The following is a 24,613-nucleotide window of genomic DNA, read 5'->3' on the forward strand; positions in this document are numbered from 1 at the left end:
ATGTTTGATCTGCTTCAACCTGATCAGGTACATTACACTGAACCTAATTGATTATTTTATACACATTTTTATTGTATTTGTCTTTAATGTTGTTCTCTAATATAATATTTTGTGTTTCAGGTTATTTGGGAGCCGTACAAAATTATTATGCATACTTTGCCTAATTTTTGTACGAATGGTCAAAACATATGGCGGACGATGAGTTCTCTCATATGTTTTCACATTAGTGAGTGGTATCTTCCTGATAGGGTGATGAGACAATTCGGTTTTCAGCAGGACGTCCCATCGCCTTGTAATATTGAACCCGTACTGCATGATATTGTCTTAAGAATTGGAGATTGGTTCGAAAAATTTGCATATTTAGTGGTGCGATAGCACTATCGTGCAAGGTTTATTGCAGTGGGGATTTCTCTTGAACAGTTTGATAGAGATGTCACTCAAGAATATATTCATTGGTATAATAATATCATAAGGCGCTACGTCACTCGTCCGGGAGCAGCTGTGGGTCATCTGGTAAATGAATGAATATTATCTAATTATTTTTAATTTAAATTTATTTTAAATATTATCTAATTATTTTATAATTCACAGAGATTGAACAACAGTAGACTCCATGAGGTTGCGAATGATCCTAACCAAATTCTTGCTATATGTAGTGACAACCAAAGCTATATGGAGGAAATATATTATATGTACAATATACCTATTGTTCCTCCACCAGCTCCTAGATGTATAGGACCTATTTAGGAAGAGGATGAGTTTGATGAGGTTGCCCATAATGTGGAAGAGTTGCCCCCTATAATGCAAACGCAGAATCAAACTGATTATGTTAGTCCGAAGATGATGATGCCAGTATTTGGTTCAGGACATTATGACTCAGAGGCTAGTCCTTCGTCTTCATACGTACATGGACATGGTCGGGGTCGTGGAGAGCATAATGAATATTTATATTATGAAGAACCTGCAGAGGTACCAGAGCAACATCAAGAAGAACCCGAGCAACCTCAAGTTTGAAGTCGACGACGTCAACCAGCTCGAAATCGATGACATACATCTTGTGGGATACATTGATTTTTGTAATCATTTTTATATAAATGAGATATTTTAATTTAAACTTTTTTATTTTTATGAGATATTATTAATTTATTAGAGTTTAAATAAAATAATAAAATAATAAAATAATAAAATATTTTTAGAAATTGTTTTTATAAAATGGATTTTTTTTTTTTGTAAAAAAAAAAGAATGAATGAATGAATGAGGTGGAATGTGTAATAATTAAAAGAAAAAAAAAAAAAAAACAAGGTGGAGGGCACCCTCGAGTTATTAGAAAAAAAAAAAATATTTTTTAAATAGTTTGAAAAGAAGCCTATTTTTCTAAATTGTTTCTAAAACTATAATATCCTTTTTATTTTTTTCCATACGGAAATATGTAAATTTAATGCAATTTGATTTGGTATTTGGGATAACGTGGAAAACTGGCGCGTGAGAAGGATTGTTGGTGCGTGAAAAGAATTGCCGTACGTTCGTAGACACCTGTTTGGCGATCGGATTCATGGTAGTTTCTGAACGCCTTCCTTCATTGCTCTCTCTCTCTGTCTCTTCATGGGCGTACCACACTTTTTGTCCACGTTAAATGACGACTTTACCCCTATGTACGGAAGTGTACAAATTCTAAATCGGAGAAGAAATACTTTGAAAGATTTTTCTTGAATTGTAAATTTTGTATTTAATAAGCATATAAAAGCATTTTTTATAGGTAATCTGAAAACAAAGCGATATTTTATATAGGTGGGTATAGATTTGATGGTAGATTCTGAAATTAAATTTTGATTTAAATAATTATCTATTTCAATCTTATTCTCAAAACTCTAAACTCATTATTCTTTTCAACTCAATTTTCTCATTTAACATCATAGTTGTTGTGGCAAGCATCATACATTTAATGTGCAATTTCATTGCTTTTGCAAGTCACTTCATCAATATTTCTATAGTTGATCGTATGTGAATTGGTTGGATTCATCTTGACTAGATTTTTCAGTCAACATTTATAAAATTCTAGATTTTTATTTTAATGAATTTAACCATTATGATACTACTGTAAGGAAATGTAAATATGACATGCTAATAAAACAAAAATTGATGGCCAACTTGAACATAACTCACCAACTCGTTGACGAATGTTCAAATTAATAATTATGTCAAATATCAATTCACACCCTTGAATTTCGGGAGAATTTAAACCCTAAACTAATTATTATATCAACTTAGACTTTGAATTTTCATAAGTATATCAATTTGAACCTCAAAGTAATACTTGTATCAGTTTAAATCACGATCTTTAAAAAATGCATCAATTTAAACATTGAAGTTTCATTAGTATATCGATTTAAAACCTTCATTATGTTTTATTTAGATACACCTGTGAAAGTTTAGAATTTAAATTATTAGTTTGAGGTTTGAATTGATACTATTCCTAATAATCGACGTTCAAAATTGATACGACACTAATCAGGGACGTAAATGGAATATTTACTAAATTAGATTAATGTTTGTTTGGTTGAGCTGTCATACAAGCCCCATGCGTGATTTAAATGAATAAATAATTATAATAATTCAAATGATCTTATCAAAAATATAATGACATTAACAAATTTAAATGTTAAATCATAGAAAATATCATCAGCTCTGTGCTTTGCTTTGTAAAGTATATATCAACTTTCAAAAATTTTAATTATACTCTTGACCTTTTAAGGAAAGTTAAAAAATACCATTATATTTAGTTTTAGATGAAAATCATCGATACTTTATATCTGTTCGGTAAATTATTATGTTTGGTTATTAAGGATGTATTTAGAATATCTTTTCAATTGATTAATTTAAAAAACTAGTCATTTTGATAAATGTTCAAGTGCTTGACAACTAGTCGTAATTCATTTTAAAAAAATGAGTTTATAAAATAAATTGGGTTAGGATAAATACTTGAAACCAACTTTTAGAAATAAGAAATTTTGAGTGTTTAATAGTTATTCTCACTCTAATTTGTATGAGAAACTCTTGTCACCACCGTCGACAAATTTCAACTACAACCTCTGGCCATCACTTTCGACGATCGCTTATCAACCAACCCTGACCACCACCTATGTACGATCGCTGCTAGCCAATTCTAGACACCATCTTCAGTGTCTGCCTTTGCCCACCATTTATGGTGACCACTGACAAACTCTAATGACCATCAATAACAAGTTCTTTTATGATAATCTGATGTTAATAAAAGCACTTTTAGTATATAACAAACCAAATAAACTTATATATAAAAATACCTTTGTGAAAGAGTTGTCAAGTTTTTTTTTTTTTTTTTTTTAATGTTTGTTTTTTAATATGAAGAGTGGTTAAATAAAAATGTTTTTTTTTTAACATTTTGTTTTCTAGAAGTTGGATAAATTGGGAAAGTTGAGAGTATCTCCATAAAAAAAAATGATTGTATCTATGTGAAGGTTCAGTTTATTTATTTATTTAATTAAGTCAAGTGTACTAATGCAACATTTGAAAAGTTCACAAGTGAGGTATTAACTATTTCTATATGTATACTGATAGTAAGATTATTTATTTATTTATTATTATTTTTTAAGAATTGAAAGTTGGATGTGTTTTAAACAAAGTAGACTATTGATTTCCATAAAAAAATATTTTTTATTTTTTATCTTTTTCTTATTTTTCAAAAATCGATATATTATTGAAAATTTTGGAAGTTGAAAGATGCTTTTTAAAACAAAGTATAAGGTGGTGGCGAATTTTCTATAATTTAGTTAGCCCAACTCAAACAAAAAATTTATATTAAATAATAAACAAAATTGTGGATTGCTACATATGGTCTAATATTATTACTAATAGTCAATATTAAAATGTCTGGTTTGAAATTTCAATTATGAAGATATATTGATGTATATGTCAATGTTGATAAATATCTCTATAAACAAAGAAAATTATAAAGTTCTTATAGGAAAAAAGAAAATTCTAAAATTATTCAATCAGATAATTTAAGTTGTTTTTATTTCCTTAAACATCTCATTACCATTTTGTAGGATGAGTTATTAATTTTATTATCAATATTCATCTTTGAGTAGATCGATTAAAAATATTTTTCAAAAATTAGTTTTCGAGTTTTTAGTACAATTGGACGTAGAAGGTTCGAACTACATACTTGTAATACACATATAGTCAAATTGTGCTTGGTTTGCCTTTTAAGTTTGGACATCGAAATATTCTTTTATAAAATATTTTGTTTGAAGCATTGTTATAAAATATGTTTATCACCATTCTTTTTTTAACAAAATATATATTTATACATATTACAATTATTTAAAGTGGTAGCTTTGGATTTTAATAGATGAAAATATGTGACAATTATGCGATACTATGATGGTTGAGAATGTCATAATAAAACTAAAACAAACATAGCTCAACTGAGTGATGACCCAATAAGACAAATCTATGCTAACAGAAAATAGGGTAAATATATTAATAAACTCATCCATTCAATAAAACAAAATTTTACACAAAAGTACGTTTAATCGACGCACAATTTAGTCATTGAATAACTTTACCAAATTCATAAATTCGAACTAAAAATTCAGCTTAGATGCCCAATTTCTCTAAATGTTCATCCATGTCACATGTGTTTTTATAACTTGGATGGACGATAGAAAACTGTTTTAAAACAATATTCGGGAAGTGTGGCCACTGGAACCGTAACAAACAAACCATTTTTTAAATCGAATTGGAAACTTGATGAAATCGAAAAATGTGTTTCGATCGGGTTTAAATAAACTTTGAAACTGAATTATTTGGTTTACTTTCAATTAAATCGAACCGAACTGTTTCTATATATATATAAATATATATATGAAAATAAAACAAAAATTAAAACTGAACCATTTCTTAAATTAAAAAAAAAAAAAAAGAAGGAGAAAACTGATTTGTTCAATTTAGCTTATAATTTTTTTTTTTAAAAAAATTAACTTGGTTCGATTTGACCACCAACCAAATGGAATTCAACCGTTTCCAACTAATATTTGGAGAAAAACTTATTAGAGGAATTAAATTAAGGTTCAGGGTTAAAATTGAATTACTTATTTAAATTAGGGTAGATTTTTAATGAAATTTGATAGTTTTAGGGTCAAATCAGATAAAACTCTACCAATTTAGGGTGTGTTTGGGTGAAGATTATCTTAAGCATATAATAACCACCTCTTACTACAGTAAATATTATTTAGTGTATGTTTGGGTAAATATTATAAAACCGATGCAGCTGTATGAGCCACATACTATTTTTCTTTGCTCATAGATACGTAGTATGATCCCGGTAATGGGATCACTTATTGAGTATTTTATACTCAACATTTCTTAATTTATGTTTTTTAGGTAATGATAGGAACGGGTGAACGGATGACGAGAGGAACCTGTGATCGTGCCATATGGGATATGTAAATCGCTTCCGCTAAGTTTACGTTTTCAAGCTATGTAAAAGTTTTGATTTGAAACTCAATGTTGGTTAAAATTTTATTTGTTTAAGTTTTATTTGTTCATTATTTTAGAGGCCCCGAACAAAAGGCTTTATTTATTGTTATTTATTTTCCTCAATAGTCAAAATGTTTTCCTCAATAGTCAAAATGTTTTGAATGTAAGTGTGTAATTATGAGTAACGACCCTTATCAGAGTACTCAAAAGACGGGTCGTTACAGTTCTATTTGCTACCGTTTTTATTATTTTACATTCATAATTTTTTTATTCATTGTTATAGTGTTTACTATTTTATTCTCAAACTAAAATAGTCTACACAAAAAATATAACCCAAACTAAAATAATCTATATCCGAAATTCAAATTATTATAACCAAATTACAATAATCTAGGACTATAATAACCAACTTCTTGTGTCAAATATCAGTTATTGGTTTTTTTTTCAAAAAAAAAAAAGTATAAATCTAGATTAAAAATCATTCAGAAAACAGTATTTGTTTTTGTTTTTTCTGTTGCTTTCCTTTTTTTCTTTCTTTGTTTTTGTTTTTGTTTTTTAAATAACGATGAATGAAATTAATTTGGGAGAGGTACTAAAAAAAATGGGAGAACTAAAGGAAGACGAAAAGCTTCTCTCACAAGCCACGCCCACGGTAATTGCGCTGAGTAGTTAAAAATTAAGGCCACGATCTTGCGGTTACCAATTGGATTCCGGTAACTGTAAACCTCCACGTGTCTGTTTCAAACTGCACGGTCGGGGGTAAAATAGTCTTTAAAACCATCCCACTGTACCACGATTCATTTCTTTCCTTTTTCTCGGGGTTTGGAAGATTTTCTTTAAAGCACAATATACTCATTTTATTCTCTTTTTTAAAATAACCAAACCGTTTATTTTTTTATAATTTTATTTTTGACAATAATACATAATATATATATTTATAAAACAAAAAGTTAGCCTATATAATAGATCACTTTCGCGAGACTAGTTAGTACATTAAATATTATTTTGTATTCTCCAATTAATTATAGTTAACACTATTTCAAAACTCTCATTCACTTACTATTTGATACCGTTTTTACTCTTTTATATTCATCATTTTTTTATTCATTATTACAACGTTTAGTATTTATTTTTCAAAATAAAATAGTTTACACCCCAAACACATATTATTATAACTCAAACTATACCCAAACACACATTATTATAACCCAACTATAAAGACTAATCAACTTCTTGCCCAATTATCCCCTTAGTACATTGTCTAATAATTTTTTGAGTTTTTAATTTTGATCAATAAATTTTATGGATGTCAATTAATGATCCATTCAAATAATAAATTTATTTGACAATAATTGAAAGTTTAATGTAGTGTAAATTCAAAATTTGATTTTATATTTAATAAATTCGTCGATTAAAAAATTCAATATTAAATAAAAATTTTAAAATAGTTATTAGGTTTAGAAACTTATTATTTACCTAATTGGAAGTTTGGAAATTTAAATATGGTATTTAGAAAAAGTTTAAAGACTATAAAATATATCTAGAGACTAAATTTATCATTTTACACTCCTACCGTATTTGTAATTGTTGAATTGAATTTATTTTAATTTTAAAAACAAAATATGAAGATAAAACCATGGATGGAAATATTTTAGTGGAAGTTGGAAATATTCTTTTTAGGATAAGAGAAGTTGAACTTGTTGTATTATATATATATATATTTTTATATAAAAACCTCTAATTTTTTTAGTAGAATATTTATTTACATTTAATTATATCGAGTAATTAACTAAAATCCGTTTGGCGGTTTCAAATATTAAAATGTGTAACTTTCGAAATTTTAAGCTAAGGGAAAGAAGGTCAATTATAAAAGAAAAAAAGAAAAAAGAAAAAAAGAAAAAAGAAAAAAGAAAAAAAGAAAAAAGAAAAAAAGAAAAAAGAAAGGTCACCAATTTTCCATGTTCCCACTAAGAATTTTCTCTCGTTCTCTCTCTCCAAAATTGCTTTCGTGTCTCTCCGTTTCTCTATAAATACTCACACTCGTACAGTGTGAATCACCCACGCGATTTGAAGAAGAAACCTCTCTTTTTGTTCTATTGATTTCTTCATCGAAAATTTCAAGTAAAATGTCTCGCAGAGGTGGTGGTGGTGGTGGCGGCGGCGGCGGCCGTGGTTCTGGTGGTCGTGGAGGACAGCCGTCTCCGGCTATATCCCGCGGCGGAGGTGGCAGAGGCGGTGGTGGAAGAGGTGGACGAGGCGGTGGAGGGAGAGACGGAGGTAGGGTAGGTCATCCTGCTACTCAGCAGTTTCCTTCTCCAACTCCACAGCCTACTCCGATTGCTTCCCCTCCTCCCCAGACTTCAACAAGAGCATCTTCTTCTTCCTTATCTGGAACTACTCTCTCACAGTCTGAAGTTTCGAAGATCGAGGCACAATTGGAGAAGATGACATTGACGCCACAGCAAGTTCCGCCGTCTTCATCTAAAGATTTGGCTGTGGCGAAGCGGCCGGGATATGGAGCCGTCGGGTACAAAGTTCTTCTTCGAGCCAACCATTTTCTGGTTCAAGTTGCAGACAAAGATCTCTACCATTACGATGTAAGCTTGTTTTCCTTCATAGAACATTTTCCCTTCTATCTGTGAATGGTTACGTTGTTGGTTGTTTTTGATGTGTTGTATGTATTTAATATACGGATGCAAGTTTATTCTGTGAAATTTTTGGTATCCACATCCATATTTTGAAATATCATCTTGAAAACTGTAAGCACTGGTTTGGGAGTGTTCTTAGTAATTTAGCGGCTAGACCATTGACATGTATAATTTTATCTGTGATTTTAGGTTTCTACGACACCTGATGTTACATCTTAAAAGGTTTTCAGAAATGTATGCTGAATCTCGGGTTCTAGCATAAGATAGTGTGAAAAATGTTTATGTTGCTAGCCATCTTCCATTTTCGTCTGAATAATCTGTTAAAGTAGTTTTTGATGTAATCTGTTCTGTGAATAACTTTTGTTATCCACATTTGATCTTTTGAAGTAACTCTGATAATCAATTTTTGGTTTCTGGTTTGGGATTATTCTTTTTGTATTTTAGTGAATGATAGAATTTTATTTGTGGTTCTAGGTTTCTATTACACCTAAGGTTTCATCCAAAAAGGTCTGCCGAGATATAATAAACCAGCTTGCAACAATGTATAGAGAATCTCATCTAGGTGGAAGACAAATAGCGTATGATGGAGGAAAAAGTGTTTACGTTGCTGGTCAGCTTCCATTTTCGTCCAAAGAGTTCACGATTAAATTAGTCCGTAAAGATGATGCAGGATCTTCCCAACCATCAAGGTATATCCCTACCTCTCATGTTTCTGTCTATGTATAAATGATCGACTTTGAGTTTGTCTGTCGTTCATTCTACAGGAAAGAACGTGAGTTCAAAGTATCTATCAAATTTGCAGCCAAGCCAGACCTCCATCATCTACAACAGTTTTCACATGGACGACAGCGAGATGCTCCACAGGAGACTATACAAGTTCTTGATGTTGTTTTGAGAACAAAACCATCTATCGAGTTAGTTTCTATGAGAAACTCTTTTATCACTATATTTGGTGCATGGATGGAAATGATAACAATTTTTTTTCTTCCAGTTACACAGTTGTTGGAAGGTCATTTTTCTCGCAAAATTTTGGGAAACCGGGTGAACTCGGTAATGGTGTAGAGTATTGGAGGGGATATTACCAAAGTCTACGACCTGTACAAATGGGTCTATCTTTGAATATAGGTAAATCTTTCGTACTTCGTTAAATCTGTCACTGCTGCTCTTTTTAACACTCATGAGTTTGGTATTGCAGATATTTCTGCTAGGTCATTTTATGAAGCAATATGTGTAACGGACTATGTTGCAAAACACTTCAACCTAAGAAATTTCTCCAAGCCAATATCTGATCAGGACTGTCGCAAGGTTATTGAAACTGTCATTGATGTATATACACATGTGATGTCTAAGGGTTTTGAAGTGTAGGATCTTTTTCTCCTGAGAATTATAGTATTTACATTTTATGTATATATAACATTTATTTATTTTTATTTTTATTTTTTATTAACTTCAGATCAGAAGGGTACTTAAAGGTGTGAAGGTGGCATTAACATGTACGGAGCATGGCAGGACCTACAAAATTACTGGGATATCGTCAGAGCCTGTAAACCGATTAATGTGAGTTTAATTTTCTGTTTCTCCATATTCTTATGGAGCTAGCGTTATAAATGCATTTACTTTTGAAAATTGAACATAACCAGAAGGTTTTGGGTAATTTTGTTGTTAATGGGTTATTGTTAGTTCATAATTGTGGTAGTTTCTTGAATTCCTCATCTAGTTATTTGGGTGTTTATTGTTCTTATCTATGTTGTTCCAGCCTTGTTCCTCCTATCTTACAGTTACATAACATGTTTTTGCATTTAGAAGAATCCAAAATTAGCACTGTAGATTATTTGAATTAAAATTGAATTTGTTATTGGCTAGCAAGGTATGAATAAAATTATTGTTCTGAGACTTTTGTTTAGACTTTTTTAAGGTATTGTTGTACTTGGTTTATTTTTAGGTTTACTCTTGATGATCAGAGAACCCGAATCTCTGTTGCGCAATACTTTTGTGAAAAATATGGTGTTGTGCTCCAATTTCCATCTCTACCAGCTATACAAGCTGGTAATGATGCAAAGCCCATCTATTTGCCGATGGAGGTATGTATGTTTGATATGATTTTAAGTATGATTTAAAAGATTATTTATTTAAGGACTTTCTGAGGATAATATTTTGATTAGGCTTTTCTTACCAATCATTATTCTTATTGTAGGTTTGTAGGATTGTTGGTGGGCAGAGGTATACCAAAAAATTGAATGAACGCCAAGTAACTGAGATGTTAAGAGCGACTTGTCAGAGGCCTACAGATAGGGAACACAGTATAACAGAGGTACTAGCATGGTTTCTGTTCATTTGGTGTTAGCTTTTGCTTTTGCAGCAGGTTTGACATATACACATTATATTTATTCATTTGGCAGATGGTTAGAAAGAATGATTACGCTGAAGATAAAATTGTTAAGGATTTTGGCATTGACGTCGTAAAACAGTTATGTGATGTTCATGCTCGTGTTTTGCCATCCCCAATGGTAATTTTAACCATCTTAACTGTTTAAAGACGACGGAATAGTTTATTTTTTGATTTTTATTTGATTATAAGATTTAATATTTGCAGCTCAAATATCATGAAACTGGCAAAGAATCAAGAGTTGATCCAAGGATGGGTCAGTGGAATATGATTAATAAGGTAGGTGCCTAACAAATTTTGCATCACAGTTAGTTTTTTTAGTTTGATGATTATGCAATCCATTTCAGTGTTATCATTTTGTCCAATCGTTTGAAGTCTATTAGCTGTTTACTTATTTGCTTGGAACTGACTAGGAATTCAGAGCATGATAAATGATTATAACTTTATGTTTTCCCCTTCCCTTAGTCCCGTTTGTATAATTCTTAGTGTTTTTCATTCGTTTATTATCTATTATGATTTATTGTATTTAAACAATAAATTAAGACAATTAATTATTCAATTCAATTATAATTTAACAATAATAACTGATTGATTGATTATATATATTATGTGCTTGATAAGTATATAATAATTGGTACAACTAAGTATTTTGTTCCATCCTTGGGGAAAAAAACATTTGTTAAAAATATTAATTAATTAATTAATAAAATATTAATTTAAACCATTTAATTTATTAAATTAATTTCCTGTGGGACTCTTTTTATAAGATAACGAATGAATTTACAGTTAATAATTAAAATATTCATCTATTACTCATAATTAATTAAATTATACTTGTAGTACAATAGCGAAATTTTTTAACTATTTTAACTATATTTATTTATTGACTTATCAATTCATTAATTAATCTATTATAGCTATAAAAATTTTATGTATTGAACTCATCAAACAAATGCAAACATCATTTGTTCCTATGAAAATGAAAATGTCATGTCTACACAGTTATCTTTAATTCTTAACAATATATTTTCTAAACATCATATTTCCATGATCGTATTATCTAAAATAAAATAACCCCTTGTTATTTTTCAAGCCATTTGTTGTAGTTATGATATAATTTTCCAACTTAGCTTTAGTTGAAGTGTCAATATACCCTTTTATGAAGTGAAAATATGTTGTTTTAATCAACTATTTTAAACATACTGATATTTTAACCTTATTCTTGTGGTAATTAGAAAATGATCAATGGTGGTAGAGTTGATTATTGGGGTTGTGTGAACTTCTCTGCACGGTTGGACCCAGGCTTGCCATCTGAATTTTGCCATCAGTTGGTTAGCATGTGCATTAGCAAAGGAATGGTAAGAAGGAACTATTAACTTCCTTTTTTATTCCAAAATTTGCAAGTCTTGGTTCATTATTAATGATTGTGTAAATATGTTTTGGGATTTGTTGTAAGGTTTTCAACCCTACTCCACTGTTTCCTGTACGTACTGCACATGCAAACCAAATTGAAGGGGTTCTTAAAGACATTCATAATCAGTCTGTAAGAAGTTTGGGGCCCCAGCGCAAGTCTCTTCAGTTGCTCATAATTATTTTACCTGATATTTCAGGTTTCTACGGTGAGCAACAGATATTTTCTTCATAATAATTTTATTCTCACTAATACATTCCATTTGGATGTGATCTTTGTCACCTTTAAATTGTGCTGGTCCTTGCAGGGAAGATCAAAAGGATATGCGAGACCGAGCTTGGAATTGTTTCACAATGTTGCCAGCCTAGGCAAGCTCAAAAGCTAAACAAGCAGTACTTTGAAAATGTGGCCCTCAAAATCAACGTTAAGGTTTGTGAGCCCGCTGTTAGAGTTGACATCATCTTTGTAACTTCATTTCATTATTTTTTTTAAGTGAACAAAGTTTTATAGGTTGGGGGAAGAAACAATGTCCTAAACGATGCTATTCAGCGAAAAATTCCTCTTGTTACGGATATGCCTACGATAATCATTGGAGCAGATGTAACACACCCACAACCAGGAGATGACTCCAGTCCTTCCATCGCAGCTGTAAGTCCTGTGTGCTTAATTTTCTGCTTTTTAAAAATTTTTCTTTTTAATGATCCGTTTTGAGAAGACATACATGGTTAATTGCAGGTTGTTGCCTCAATGGACTGGCCCGAGGTAACAAAGTACAGAGGAATTGTTTCAGCTCAGGCTCACCGTGAAGAAATTATACAAGATTTGTACAAAGAGATTCAAGATCCTCAGAAAGGGTTGGTGCGTGCAGGGATGATTAGGTAAGCAACTGTATATAAGTTATCTAACCTTGAAAACTATTGAAAATGATATTTATATCGGCTTTTTTTCAGCTACTTTTTAATCTTTTTTCTGAAAGTTGATTTTCCTATATAAAAAAAACTTTGGTTGCCAGGGAGCTGTTCATTGCTTTTAGAAGGTCGACAAATATGAAACCGCACAGAATAATATTCTACAGGTTTGCTATTTATTGCATTTTGGAGAATATATGAACGGGGGATTGGATTAATCCATTTGTACGCTAATTTTGGTTTTCCATTGACAGAGATGGTGTGAGTGAAGGACAGTTCTCTCAAGTTCTATTTTATGAGGTGGATGCAATCAGGAAGGTACAGTAGCTGGCGGTTATTGTTGTTGGTATTATTATAATATTATATTTGTAATTATCAATTGGCTAAATCTTATCTTCATGTGCCCTACTAATCTTTCTTATTGATTAGGCATGTGCCTCGCTTGAAGATGGTTACCAGCCCCCAATAACCTTTATTGTGGTGCAAAAGAGACATCATACCCGTTTTTTCCCTACCAGCCGGGATACTGATCGGAGTGGAAACATCCTTCCAGGTTGTTAATCTTATCTATTGTGGTTCTTGGAAGATGATTCAAAATTCATGCAAAATTCAGATTATGCTGTTTGTATTTTGATGATAGGTACTGTTGTCGATACGGATATTTGTCATCCAACTGAATTTGATTTCTATTTAAACAGCCATGCTGGCATTCAGGTTGGAAACCTTTCATCGTTTTTACACGTGTACTCAGCATGTTCTTGCTATGTTGGTTGGAATCAAAATTTACTCTTTTTGTTCTTTGTATAGGGGACAAGTAGACCAACACATTATCATGTTCTGTATGATGAAAACAAATTTAGTGCCGATGCAATGCAAATACTTACTAATAATCTATGCTACACGTAAGTATGGAAATTGTTCTTATCCACCTGTCGATTTGTTTTACAGCTTTTTTTGAACAATTATATTGTTGCTGTTTTGTTGTTTTATAGGTATGCACGGTGCACACGGTCTGTTTCCATTGGTACGATCATTTTAACTCTAATAATAATAATTCCTCAGTTCTCAATATAGTTATCGTTTGTTGTAATATACATAAATGGTTGGTTTGTTTTGCAGTTCCACCAGCATACTACGCCCATCTTGCAGCATTTCGTGCTCGATATTACATGGAGGGTGATTCATCCGACAGTGGTTCCATGAGTTCAGGTGGTGGGAATGTAGAGATTCAACAACTGCCGAGCATAAAAGAAAATGTGAAGGATGTCATGTTTTACTGTTGAGCTTGAGTGTTGTTCTCAGCTTGGGTTGTGGTGGTTGTTTGGTTTGGTTTGGTTTGGTTGCTTGGGGTATGAGTTTGGGTTTTTGATGCTCTTCTTTGTGGCCTTATTTTGTGGTACATATCTCCCAAAATTGGTGGCTTTCTTTATGGACAATTTGAAGCGCCAGGTAGAAAATACTTTCAGAGCTCTGGTACTATGCTTTTTGGGTTTTGCAACACAATTTGCCTGTACATATGCATGTAAATACCAGTAGTTTTATACCCCAAATTTAACCAGGTTTATAGGAATAGTTCTGCAAATTTTTATACTTTTCTAATTTGTTGTGTCGATTACAGAAAATTATGCCTAGTTAATTCTGCAACTTGTCCATTTCTTTTGTCCTTTTTCCCCCCTTTATAATGCCTGTGTTTGAAGTGATTTAAAATGTATTTGAAGTTCATGGGTTGAGAGTACTTTGGATCTATTTATATATGTTGTCAAAAAATAAACCCTGCCTTAAAATAAACACTTTCACTCATCATTATAAACTTGACTCGTAGACTTATGGTAAATACTTTTCATTCTCTTATTATACAAAAGTCGAGATCTTTTAAGAACCTTTCATTAAAATTACCTCGTTCTTTGGCAATAATTTTGAGTAGCTATATGTTGGGTTTATTATTGTGATCGAATCTTGGGCGTTTTCATGTTCAATCATATTTCACATAACAAATTTTAAAATTTTAAAATGTTAAAATTGAATTTAACTAATTTAATTAGTGATTCTAATCATAATCAATTCGATTTTCGTAGATAAATTTAGTGCAGACTTCTTGTGCTAATGCTACCCTAGTTCTTAGATTGGAAATATAAATTCAATTTGATTGTGAGAACCCACAGGTAGGTGATAAAAAATATAAATCAATAGATGGAAATGATGTTTATAGGCTCAATTTAAAAAACTAAAGACTAAAGTGAAGAACAAGAAACCAAATGACGTTGACTTTTAGTTTTTAGAGATTAAGCTTATAAATACTATTACTATCTATTGATTTTGACTTTTAGTTTTTAGAGATTAAGCTTATAAACACTATTGCTACCTGTTGATTTTTTTGTTTTGTTATCTACTTTTTATGAGTGTTTTTAAAAACTAAGGTAAGTTTTGAAATTTGGAATCTAAGTGTTTAGTTAGTACAACCTAGTGGTGCATGCCATGAATTTATGGCATGCCCAACTCTACAAAATGACGCTTGAGTCCTCCATCAAAACACCCCTTAATGGGTTACATAACATGCAGTGACATATCTAGAACTTCAGGACACAAATATATACAAAATTAGCACATGAACTTCTAGATCTGTGTCTATATATAATTACTCAACTTTAAAAAATATTTAAAAGGTTAATGAATTCTTGATTTTTTGTCTTATAATAGATTCTTAAAAATATCAATTTTGCATCCATTAGGTCTCTTATAGTTGAAAAATGTTGAAAATTAAATGTTATATTACACATTAAATCATAATGTATCTATTAAGGACAAAATTGAAAATTTAAGTTTCACACAAAAATAATTTGTCTTATAAAATGGTTAATTTTAAAAGATTTTTAATATTTTGAGATTTATTACATATAAAATTTAAAATGTATAGATCTATTATATATTTTTAAGAGACTTATTAGAGTAAAAAATGAAAAGTTTACGAATTTATTAGTTCCAATTTTAAAAACGGTACAATGAAATATGTGTTAGCAAGTTGAATTCATATTAAAAATTTGGAAATTATTTCTAAAAATGGAAATTATTGCTAAAAAAAAGAAGTTGAAAATTAAAATAATATACAAAAATGAAAGAACCACTTAAGATCTTTGAGCAAAATGGGGTCAGACCCAAATCCCAAATTTTACATAACTTACAATTTTACAGAACTAAATATAGCAATATACATTTAAAATAAATACAACATGCTTATAATAAATTGAATAAAAGACAAGAAGAAGAACTAAAGTTTTTTTTAAAAAAACTTTACTTTTAAAAAACCCTTCTCCAGAAAATCACAATCTTGAAACCCCACAAATGGTCACTACCAATAAGAATTTTCTCTATTCTTGTAGGGGAAGAGAATCTCTAAAGAGTTTTGTGAACTCTTAGGTACTTGGGAGTGGGGAAAAAAAGAGAGGAGAAGGGAGGTGTGAGACTCAAGAACTTTTTTCACAGAGATTTTTTTTTATGTTGATTGAATACTTTTTGGGGAAAGAAATTCAACTCCTTCCCTAAAATTATTTTTCAAAAAATAAAATTAATTAATAAAATTAATTTTAATAAAAAATAATATATATTTATATGACAACCACTTTATCATATAATATATAGGTATATATATTAAACTATATATTATATCAAGTATGACATATAACATATAGTTTAATATTGTATCAAATACAATATAACCTATAATTTAATTCTCTCATTAATGCACAATATTTAATATAAATCTCATTCATACTAAATTTAATTATATGAATCCAATTCACATATTTAATATTTGAATCATATTCAAATATTTATTTCATCTCAAATAAACTTTAAATTATAATGTATGAAATATATTATAGTAATTATATCATATATAATTAAATTAAATCAATTATATCACATATAATTAATTCCCTAAATTAATTTGAACAATTCAAAATGAATTCAAAATTAATTTTCATTTAATCCCCATTGAGTTACAGAGGGACCTCATGGACCTACAGTTTGAAGGTCCAATGGTACTTGAATAATCAATTAAACTCTTTTAGTTATATTATTCAATATCCATTAACTGTCGGACACTGCACTAAAGACTGACAACTGCACTTTTCGCATTACATATATATTTCTGTGTCCATTGGATATAACCAATCAATAGTGCAATGACCTTACACAAATTGCTCGTAAGTATAGCTGAGCCACAATTACCATTTTACATCTATAGTTATATCTAAATCCTTAAGTATCATTGATCCATCTAATGAACAATAAATCATAGTCCAACAATGACTAAACCCTTCTCGGGCTAAGAGAGTGTGACGCCACATTGTTCAAGCTCCAGAATTAGCCCTTAAGGGAACAATTTATCCACTTCCCCTACTTTAGGAAGAAGTGAATTCTGTCTTGTGTAACTGTGTTCTTAGCTTCCCAATCAGACGCAAAATGGTAGGCTTGTTGAGTCGGTGATCTTACCACTTTCACCCATACAAATCAAAGGACCGCATTCATAGGCAAGAGTTCATAACTCACTCAGGATTCAGGTAATGCCACCTATGATCATCCTGGTGAAATGTAAGTCTCTATTATGAACGGTGTTAAATAATGTGACTAGTCATTTCGTGATCCGGTCTTATACAAACTCCTTTGTATAGAATACCCCCGCTCACATGTCATGATGAATGATCAGGATCATATCATTTGTAGCACTTTACAACAATTGTTACACCTACAAAGTGGGTCATACTCGTAGTGTCACTAGGATAGGATATCCAGTCTTATCCATCTACTGAACCATTTAGGTTATCACTTAAACATGATCTACCTGTATATCTCTACATACATGTTTAAGCTACAAAAAAAACCTTGGATGTTAGTTTATTGGTTTGTGGGTTTAATACTAATAAATGTCAAATAAAGCATCTCATATTTTATTAAATAAATAAAATATTTGTACAATACAATTACAAACCACATGACCCTACGAGATTTAGGGCATCAAACCCAACAATCTCCCACTTGTCCTAAAGCTAGTAGAGTGTACAATATACAAGTCATACTAATATATAAGTACACAAAACAATAAACTAGGCTTAAAACGCGCTCAGTACAAAATCTCTCACTTGCCTTAGACTATACGTGGTCTGTTCCATAGACCCATACTCTGCAGGTGACCCTCAAACACTTTAGCCGTGAGAGCCTTTGTAAATGAATCAGCAACGATGTGCTCGAAGCTATCTGCGTGACGATCATGTCTCCTCCCATGCACAATCACTCGGATGAGATGATACTTTCGCTCTATGTGCTTCCTGTATTTATGACTCCGAGGCTCTCAGGAATTAGCCACAACATCACTATTATCGCAATAAAGAGTGATGAGCTTTGACATGTCTGGAACCACTTTCAGATCAGTCAAGAATTTCCTGAGCTACACAGCTTCCTTAGCAGCTTCACAAGCCACTACGTACTCAACCTTCATGATGGAGTCAGCCATGCACCCTTGCTTGGTGCTCCTCTAAACTACCACTTCTCCGTTAAGAGTAAATACTGATTCTGATGTGGATTTCATAGAATCCTTATCAGTCTGGAAATTAGAGACCGTTATTCTGTAAGGATCAAATCCTTATAACCATACATGAGCATGTAGTCCCTCGTTCTCCGTAGATACTTGAAAATGTTCTTAATGGTGGTCTAGTGATCACATATTGGATTAGACTGATATCTATTGACTATCCCCATCGCATAGTAGATGTCAGGTCTAGTACATAGCATTGCATACATCAGGTTACCAACAGCTGATGCATAGGGGATCCGTCTCATTTTCTCAACTTCTTGAGGTGTTTTAGAAAACTATTCCTTAGACAATATAACTCCATGCTTGAAAGGTAGTAAACCTCTTTTGGAGTTCTGCATCGAAAATTTGACAAGCATTTTGTCAATGTAGATGCTTGAGACAGGATTATCATTTTGTTCTTTTGAGCTTTAAAGATCTGAATGCCCAAAATAAATTGCGCCTCTCCCAAATCTTTCATTTGAAATTGGGTCGCTAGCCAATTCTTAATTTTAGTCAGTAGTCCTACATCATTCACAATGAGTAGGATATCGTCTGCATACAATATTAGAAAAGCTACTGAACCACTGATGATCCTCTTGTATACACAAGGTTCATCAACATTTTGATCAAAGTCATAAGATTTGATCGTAGTATCAAATATTATATTTTAAGATCCAGAAACTTGCTTCAATTCATAGATGGACCGATTAAGTCTGCAAACCTTTTTCTCTTGACCTTGGGTGATAAATCACTCATGTTGCTATATATAAATGGTCTCTTACAGATTTTCATTCAAAAAGACAGTCTTGACATCCATTTACCAGATCTCATAGTCATAATATGAGGCAATGGACAAAAGAATTCAGATATACTTTAACATGGCAACAGGTGAGAGAGTCTCCTCATAGTCAACTCCCTCAACCTAGGTATAACCCTTTACCACAAGTCTAGCCTTGAAGGTTTAAACATTCCCATCAACACCCCGTTTTCTCTTGTAGATCCATTTGCAACCTATAGGTTTACCCCATTAGGTTTATCTACAAGATTCCAAACTGAATTAAAGTACATGGACTCCATTTCGAGATCCTTAGCTTTGATCCACTCATCTTTGTCAACATCTTTCATTGCCTTCTTGTAAGATAATGGATTCTCAACATCTCCGTCAGTTACCATAGCTAGGATTTTTGTTAAACCCATATAATGGACAGACGGGTTCGCAACCCTCCTACCACGTCGAGGCTCCCTCAACACTTAAGGTGGATTTGACCTACTAAATGACCTAACTTCAACAATTCTCGTTGAAGTGTTGGGTTCTTCAATAACTCTTGTTGAAGATTCAGTAGTTGTCTTGTAAATTTCATTCAACACGATCTTACTGCAGGGTTTATGCTCTCTAATGTAGCCCTCTTCTAGAAATGTAGAGTTTGTTGACACAAACACTTTATTTTCTTTAGGATCATAAAAGTAATCACCTCTCGTTCCTTCAGTGTATCCTACAAATGGGCACAATTTTGAACGAGGTTTCAGTTTCTTAGGATTTACCTCAATCACATATGCTAAGCAACCTCAGATCCTAAAATGACGTAAACTACATTTATGACCATTCCATAATTCCAGGTGTTATTGTAACACTTTTGGATGGAACACAGTTCAAAATATATGTTGCAGTCTATAGTGCATAACCTCAAAACGAATCTGGTGGGGATGCATAACTCATCATAGACCGAACCATGATAGGGTTCGATTTCTCCTTTCCGATACACAATTCTTCTGAGGTATACCAAGTGTTGAGAGTTGGGATACAATTCCATGTTCTATCAAATAGTTCTGGAATGTAAGATCCAAAAACTCTCTACCTCAATCAGATTGAAATGTTTTAATTATTTTATTTAATGCATTTTCAACTTTAGCCTTAAACTCTTTGAACTTTTCAAAGGCTTCAGACTTTTGTTGCATTAAATAAACATACCCATATCTTGAATAATCATCAATAAAGGTGACGAAATATTCAAACCCTCATCTTGTTTTAACATTCATTGGATCGCAAAGGTTTGAATGTACAAGTTCTAAGGGTTATAGTGAGAGGAAGATGTAATCTTCTTTTGATACGCGTTGATTTCTATGCGTTGATGATCATGAGTTGAACTGAAGAGTATGCAATATGCGTTAATCATGTATGTAATGACCATGCGTTCCTGTCCCAAGTTTCTTACTCTCTCACCAAGTATAACGAGAATGCAAGTTTCTCAAGATGATCCGAGGTCGAACACAGGGACTTGTAATTAAATGATGTTTGTGAAGTAATGCGTTTGAGGTGATGAATAAAAGTAAAAGGAACGAAGGTAATGGACTATGCGCTACTTCTACTCCTAGCTAAACAGATTGAACAATGAAAGTTTGACTATGAGAATTGTAGATGCGGCAACTGTTAATGCGTAATAAGGTGCGTGGAGAAATAGAATTGTGAAGGGAATAAATTCACTGCATCATTAAGCTTGGTCGTAAGAGAAATCCCAGCTCGCTACACTAATGCATCGTACACCTTTCAGTGGTCAGCCACATACTTATATCTCTATAACGCATGGTTGCGTTGAGCATAAGATTGTTCCTATCTCTAGGAACACTGCTACTTTGCTTAATGTGTTCTACTACTTACCCTCTTAGGCATTTGGTTATACCGACTCAACTCATAGACAAGCATTGCGATAGCTCGCACTAAGCAAAGAGGATTGACTCACTATACTCGTGCAACGCATCTATGGGTGGTTTGCTACATGCGTTATATCTCTATACCACGTGATTGAGTATGCGGTAACTCTTGCAATCAACACTTAACTAAACGATGAACGTAAATGATGATAAAGCAGAAGATTGATGAAGATTATGCCGAAGAAACTAAAGAGATGCATTGATTACAAAATGTATTAAAGTCTTAAGCCAAAATATAATACAATACAAAGATAAGAGGAGAGGTGGAGAGCTAGATGTAGGCAATCTCTTGCTTCCATCAGAAGTACGTCAAGGCTGTCGGTGGTGCCATGGATGGGTGGTGGAAAAGTCTCTCTTGAGCTTTATCTTCGAGGAAGCTCTAGTCGTCACTTGAAAAGGATTGTGGAAGTGAGAAACTCTCAAAGAATTTCTGCTCACGCTCTTCTACGATTACAAGAATCTGCCTAAGGCAGAGATTTAGATGGTTTAAAGTTGGACTTCAAGGCTTTATTTATAGAGCTCAAATGCCGACAACATTGGTAGTCCCACTCTGAATCACCACCACTTCTGACGCAATAGGTGAAATGTCAGCATCATTTTATCTTTTTGATAATCCCAAGGTATGTGTTCATGATCGTTTCTTCTGAAGTATCAACGTATTCCACCCACCTTGCGATCAACCTTCTGTCAAGGTTATCACTCTATAGCTGCAGCATTCCATGCGACAAACTAGTCTTCATGAATATTAACTCATGCGATCAAATTTATGATGGTCTGGGATCAACGCATGCGATCGATTCCTGCAATAGCTACAAAAATAGACATTTTGGCGTAGTATAACGCATGATATAGGATTAGTGAGGATTTTCAGTGCTAGTCGACGTAAGCTCACTTTTTCACATGAATTCTTGGTAGTATCAATGTATATTTTGCTCATCAGCCCTCATAATTCTAAGTGAAAGGCTACAATAGCTTGTATTTATAAAAGCTATCAGGTTCTTTGGTCCTATGACATTTTCCAGTAAAAGATCTTTTAGTCATTTTGTCTTTAAGGCATGACTCACATACAGGTAAAGATTTTCTTCTAACTCGCTTAGATGTCCATTATTAACCAATCTCTCAATCCTATTGAGGTTGATATGTCCTAATCTCAGGTGTCAAAGACGAGAATGTTTTTAGGAGAAATTTTTAGTCTTTTATTTTGAGTTACCGCAGTTATAAACATTTTAGTGTTAAGGAGAGCTTTATTGCTATTAGTCTTAACACGTGTAAATTATCTTTAAGATCAGCACAACAAATTAAAACTCCATTCTTGTAAATATACACTTTACTCACTTGAAAATTAAGAGAGTATTGTTGTTCAATAAGATATTTTACAGAAATTAGGTTCCTTTTCAAACCTGGAACCACATATATATTATCTAATAAAATATAGGATTCCTGTAAGTAGAGTCTGAGCCCTCCCACTGCCATAGCTAAGACGACGTACCCAGTTCCAACACACATCGTCATCTCCCCAGCTTACAGATGCCGCTGGGAACTAGTTTCTTGAAATGAAGAACGAACATGGTTAGTGGCCTTTAAATCGATTATCAATGCAGAATCATCATTCTCCACTAAATAGGTCTCCAATACAAGTAAATCATATTTTGTTGGATCGATATGGCAACCCTAGAGGGGGGTGAATAGGGTTTAAATTAAACTTTTTTTTTGCTAAATTAACCCAATTAAACTAATTAATACACTTTTTTTTTTTTTATAAATAATAAGAAAATTTTAATTTATGTAACAAATAAGATGACAAAAAATGTGATAATTTAACTCTATCAAATTTTAGCAAATAAATAAGAACAAACTAAAACATACAATAAATTGCAAAAATAAAAAGGAAAGAAGACACCGTAATTTTTATAGTGTTTCGGTCAAACTCGACCTACTCCACTCCCCAAGCGCCTCTTGGGAATTTAAATAAAATCTTTTCGACTCTTTCCACGGATTAGAGCTCAACCGTTACACCACCGCTCTTTTTACGGGTTCAAGAGCAAACCCGATCCTTTCCACGGTTTAGGATCAAACCGTTACAAATGTTGGAATTTTTGAAGAACACAATACAACTCTCACTAGAGTGGATTTACAAGTTTAAGCACTCAACAAGTTTATCCTCACAATACAATAACACTGTCTCAAGAATAAGATGAAAGAAGAAAAAAAAAAATGGGAACTTAGAGAGAGCAACAATGGAACTTTTGAGTTTTGGAGTATTATGAAATGTAAAATTTATTGGTTTAAAATTTGAAGAGGAAGATGGTTTATATAGAGATGGAAAATTTTTTAGAAACTATAATTAATTTGGACCATTGGATTTTGGAAAAGAAAAATCAATGGTGGAGATTTTAAACTAAACTAGTCGTTAGATACAAACAAAATATAATGTTAAATTCTTTTTCTTTTGAAATTCATTTTCTTTTTAAAATTAATCCAAAAAATAAAAAAACATACCATGTGTCAAAAACTAGCCGTTAGACACAAACATAAAATAATATTAAATTTATTTTCCTTTTAATTCATTTTCTTTTTAAATTCATTCTCTTTAAAGTCAATCCAAAAACATACCAGGCGTAAAAAACTAACCGTTAGACACAAACATAAAATAATATTAAATTTATTTTCCTTTTAAATTTCTTTTAAATTTCAATTTTTTTATTATTTTAAATCAATCCAAAAATCAAAAGTCCATCATATGTTAATCTCTTAATGATCCACCATTCAACCAATATGCTACCACATGTCTACATGCAAATGGTCTAGTTATGCCACGTCATCCACCACGGTATTTTCTCTATAGACTTGTTTCGGTCATATCGTCTTCGTTTTAGCTTCGATTTGAGTGATTCAAGAGGTGTTGAAATCGTTGTTTCGAGCTCTACGCTATGGACATATTAAAACACTAAGATTTTCAGTAATTAAGTTTGTTATCATCAAAACATTGATTAATTAATTAATTAAAATTAATTAATTTGAGATTAAAAGCCAAAAAGCTAACAATCTCCCCCTTTTTGATGATGACAAACCATTCAAGAAAAATAGCTTGAAATACATGTAAACCATACGTAGCACATAATAAAATTCAACATATCACCATAAAGACCATTCTTGAAATTCACTCAAAAAAAAAAAAAAAAATTCTCTCCCTAATTAATACAATCAAAATCATAACAAATTTATAACATATTTTTCTTAAACTTATCTCCCTTTGGAATCATCAAAAAGAATAATTAAGAAAAATTTAGAACTACATGAATGTTTCCCTTAAAAATATGAACATGAATTTATCACAACTCCCCCTAAGAATATTAACACATGCTCTCCATATCTCCCCCTATAAAAATGTCTTCTAAAAGATTTAACAAGTAAAATTATAAAATCAGAGGCATCACAACGAATAATACCGAGCTCAAGCCTAT

The 24,613-nt window shown here is 31.9% G+C and overlaps 1 protein-coding gene and 1 pseudogene across 1 annotated transcript; both read left to right on the plus strand.

Moving 5' to 3' along the window:
• Positions 1-1,047, plus strand: LOC150034316 (uncharacterized; annotated as a pseudogene).
• A 6,406-nt stretch (positions 1,048-7,453) lies between these two features.
• On the plus strand, positions 7,454-14,523 carry AGO5 (Argonaute family protein). Its single transcript, XM_039038889.2, has 22 exons — positions 7,454-8,115; positions 8,641-8,855; positions 8,931-9,080; positions 9,158-9,291; positions 9,362-9,471; positions 9,620-9,723; positions 10,109-10,247; positions 10,361-10,477; positions 10,566-10,673; positions 10,760-10,831; positions 11,788-11,910; positions 12,009-12,171; positions 12,271-12,392; positions 12,474-12,611; positions 12,699-12,841; positions 12,976-13,038; positions 13,126-13,189; positions 13,301-13,424; positions 13,512-13,585; positions 13,679-13,773; positions 13,864-13,895; positions 13,991-14,523. The coding sequence occupies exons 1-22, from the start codon at positions 7,645-7,647 to the stop codon at positions 14,152-14,154; spliced, it is 2,925 nt and encodes a 974-aa protein (XP_038894817.2). The 5' UTR covers positions 7,454-7,644; the 3' UTR covers positions 14,155-14,523.
• Positions 14,524-24,613: the final 10,090 nt, after the last annotated feature.

The sequence above is a fragment of the Benincasa hispida genome, chromosome 8 (assembly GCF_027475165.1).
Source record: "Benincasa hispida cultivar pf3 chromosome 8, pf3_genome.v1.1, whole genome shotgun sequence".
Taxonomy (NCBI): Eukaryota; Viridiplantae; Streptophyta; class Magnoliopsida; order Cucurbitales; family Cucurbitaceae; genus Benincasa; species Benincasa hispida.

Coding starts and splice junctions, on each gene's coding strand:
- AGO5 (XM_039038889.2), top strand. CDS start 7,645: ATGTCTCGCAGAGGTGGTGGTGGTGGTGGCGGCGGCGGCGGCCGTGGT. Junction 9,081..9,157: donor AGAACAAAACCATCTATCGA/GTTAGTTTCTAT, acceptor TTTTTCTTCCAG/TTACACAGTTGTTGGAAGGT. Junction 12,842..12,975: donor GTGCGTGCAGGGATGATTAG/GTAAGCAACTGT, acceptor TTTGGTTGCCAG/GGAGCTGTTCATTGCTTTTA.